We start from the raw sequence: 3,591 nt of genomic DNA, 5'->3' as shown, positions 1-3,591 counted from the left end.
CTCCTTAATATACATAGGATATAAAGGGATTAATAATCTTAAGGGGTTCATCAGGGGTCATAAAGACGTTTGTCCTAAGCTATCTCACACAGACGTTATATATAAAATTGATTGTCGAGATTGTGAAACATCATATGTGGACTAAACAGATAGATATTTGAAGACACTCATCAACGAACATAGAAATCACATAAATTAGGACACTACACAACATTCCGTAATAACAGAACACAGAATTAGTCATCAACATGATTTTGATTGAGAAAATGTAATCATTGTATCAAGGTATTGGACGAGGAAAAGGTACTTAATAAAAGACTAATTTCGCAAACGATCTATACCCATACAGCACAGAAAGATTGCAGAATGATTTCACTGAAACATTATAATATTGCATGGTGGTTGCGAAACATTGCTGAATCATTATTGCAAAATTCCAACAATGTTAAGATGTCCGCTTTTTGTTATGTTGTAATAAAACGTTTCAGCAATATTGCAATGTAATGTATTTGGATAAATTTTTTACGAAGACTGTCTCTCTAAAATGAAAACTATTTCTATACATATATCTCACTAACTTTAATTTTTCTACAAATCACATTTCTAGTGATATGTGCTTTTCAAAAGCAATTTTTTTATGATAAAACCATAAAATATTCCAATAAATATAGTATTAATTCTGAAGGATAAATTTATTCGTAAGGATAAAGTATGTATGTGTGTGCCTCGAACAAACTACACAAATATTATCCACATTAATATAATAATATAGTCGCTTGGTAAGTTAAATCATGGATTAAGTAAATCGCAGTGATTCTTTTTAATTGGAAACCACGAGTCAGTTGAAATCGATTAAAAAATGGCGGTATGAAATTTATCGATAAAGTTCGGGCGCTAATTTATCCTTGCGTTCACATTAGGTATAAATACATCATCGATCATATAATTAATATTTCGATAAATCGTTTTCAGCAGTTTAATTGCTTATTATCTTATCCGATAATGATGCATTGATTGTATCCAAACTCGCTCTTATACAATTTTTTAATTTCATATAAAATAAATATAATTAAAATAAATATAATTAAAATAAATATAAAACTTAGCTAATGAAATGGCCGTCAAATAATAGATTAATTTTTTATTTAAGTATAAAATGAATTATATTAATTATTATATCATAAAAACGACTGTTAAACTAAAAGACTGTACTACATAATAAATATTGTAAAAACTTATATTATTATTATTGTAATAATTAAAGAATTATAGTTTTGCAATGTTTGTGCAATATTACAAACATATTACTGACATATTTTGCAGACATATTGTTAATTTACATTTCTGTAATATCTTTGCAATATTACATTGCAGCAATATTGCTTCAATCTTCTGTGTTGTATGGGTATAAAGCAACAGAAACAGAGAGTTTGAATTTACAGAATGATATGTATTCTTTAGAGAATCCACTATACATGAATCTGTTTATGGAATTGTGAAACGTTAATTTTACTCTCTTTTGTTCTTATTTTTATATTTATTTCAATACATGACTTTATTATTTTGACTCTCATTGTATCTCTGACTGTCGACATCATAAGATCTTTACGTCGCGAAAAAACGCTTACATGTAAGTCGATATAATTAAAATTCAGATAAATTATTTTAATAATTCTCTAATTTTTCGTTTTCGTGTTTCTTTTGAATGACTACACAGCAAATCTGACAATCTGATGAGCGATGTGATTCTATTTAGTGACGCAATGTATATGACTTGATTTTACTTTATGTAAGTTTTTATATTATTATTGTATAAGTTATTTTTGATAATCATTATTGGGCTATTCATTACATAGCTAATTTGGCATTTGGATAAAGAAGAACAAACTAAATTGTCGGGAATCATCAACTTGGAATTTGCGTTATTTATGTAATTCGATTTATATTTTATATTGATAAGGACCCGAATTGAAGGATCGAAGCGTATATTTTATTTGTTACATTCACATAAAATAAAGCATTTTCTGTGCATCCGAACTGATGTAGACTCTGATGGGCTTTTTTTATATTTTTTAACATTAAAATATCACAGTAATATTGTGACAATATAACGTCTTAATAGCAGAACATTATAATTAATAACTTTTATGATATTTTATTGAGACGTTAAAATATAAGGTGTAGTAAAAAGAAATCCATTATTTTTCCAATAGATGGCTTTAGTAATCTGTATCTCGCGTTGTATAAGTGCGATCGGGTTACGCTAGATGGCGTTAGAAAGATAAGATTTCGTACTAAAAAAACTTCTCAGACAGTTTTGTGATTGCTTGATTCAGTATTGTTTGAGCGCGCGTCAAAGATGGACACCAGCAAAGAGAAAATACGCCATATTTTACAGTTTTTCTTCGATAAAGGCGAAAACGCAGAGCAGAAAAGCCAGGCGGCTGAAAATGTGAATAGTGTTTATGGTCCTGATACTGTAACAACCAATCATGCGCAATTTTGATTTCGTCGATTCCGTTCCGGTAATTTTGATGTCAAAGATGCATCACGCTCTGGAAGGCTAATTGTCGAAAATGTTGATAAAATAATGGAAATCGTCGAGTCCGACCGTCATGTAAGCACTATTTCGATTGCCCAGGAGCTAAACATTGCACAAAAAACCGTTTGGAACCACTTGAATAAGGCTGGATACAAAAAGAAGCTCGATGTATGGGTGCCATACGAGTTAACGCAAAAAAATCTCATGGACCGAATTTCCATCTGCGAATCGTTGCTGAATCGCAACAAAATCAACCTATTTCTGAAGCGGATGGTGACTGATGATGAAAAGTGGGTCACTTATGACAACGTCAAGCGAAAACGGTCGTGGTCGAATCGTGGTGAGCCGACACAAACAGTGGCCAAGCCAGGATTGACGATCAGGAAGGTTTTGCTGTGTGTTTGGTGGGATTGACAGGGAATCATACTATGAGCTGCTCCTCTGTGGCCAAACTCTTACTTCGGACCTGTATTGTCAACAATTGGACCGTCTGAAGGAAGTAATTGCCCAGAAGCGGCCAGCGTTGGCCAATAGGAGAGGAATTGTGTTCCATCAGGACAACACAAGGCCACACACATCGATAGTGACTCGCCAGAAGCTCCGGGAGCTTGGTTGGGAGGTTTTTATGCATCCACCTTATACTCCGGACCTGGCTCCAAGTGATTATCACCTGTTCCTGTCTATGGTGAATGATTTTGCTGGTGAAAAATTCTCCTCAAGAGAAGCTTGTGAAAATCAACTGCCCCATGGCAAAAGTTTTTTGCCAATAGGGACGAGGGTTTCTATGAGAGAGGCATAATGGAATTACCTTCAAAATGACAACAAGTTATCGAACAAAACGGTGCATATTTGACCTAAATCGGATCATTCTAACTATGTGTATAATTTTATAAGTGACATTTATTTTATTAGAACTTTTTCAGTTTATTATATTATATAATAAAATAATTATTATTATATTAATAATCAGTATTATTTTTTTATTAATATTGTGAAATGAAATAATTTTTAAAATATTAATTGGAACAATTAATATCATACGGAATAAC

The 3,591-nt window shown here is 31.8% G+C and overlaps 1 protein-coding gene across 1 annotated transcript; it reads left to right on the top strand.

Moving 5' to 3' along the window:
• Positions 1-2,590: 2,590 nt before the first annotated feature.
• LOC105155021 (histone-lysine N-methyltransferase SETMAR-like) lies at positions 2,591-3,341 on the top strand. Its single transcript, XM_011070893.2, has 2 exons — positions 2,591-2,832; positions 2,960-3,341. The coding sequence occupies exons 1-2, from the start codon at positions 2,591-2,593 to the stop codon at positions 3,339-3,341; spliced, it is 624 nt and encodes a 207-aa protein (XP_011069195.2).
• The last annotated feature ends 250 nt before the right edge of the window (positions 3,342-3,591 follow it).

Source organism: Acromyrmex echinatior, chromosome 13 (assembly GCF_024713525.1).
Source record: "Acromyrmex echinatior isolate Ae372 chromosome 13, ASM2471352v2, whole genome shotgun sequence".
Lineage (NCBI taxonomy): Eukaryota > Metazoa > Arthropoda > Insecta > Hymenoptera > Formicidae > Acromyrmex > Acromyrmex echinatior.
The sequence above is the reverse complement of the archived record's forward strand: the minus strand, read 5'-3'. Positions and strand labels throughout refer to the sequence as shown.

Coding starts and splice junctions, on each gene's coding strand:
- LOC105155021 (XM_011070893.2), top strand. CDS start 2,591: ATGGAAATCGTCGAGTCCGACCGTCATGTAAGCACTATTTCGATTGCC. Junction 2,833..2,959: donor ATGGTGACTGATGATGAAAA/GTGGGTCACTTA, acceptor TGGGATTGACAG/GGAATCATACTATGAGCTGC.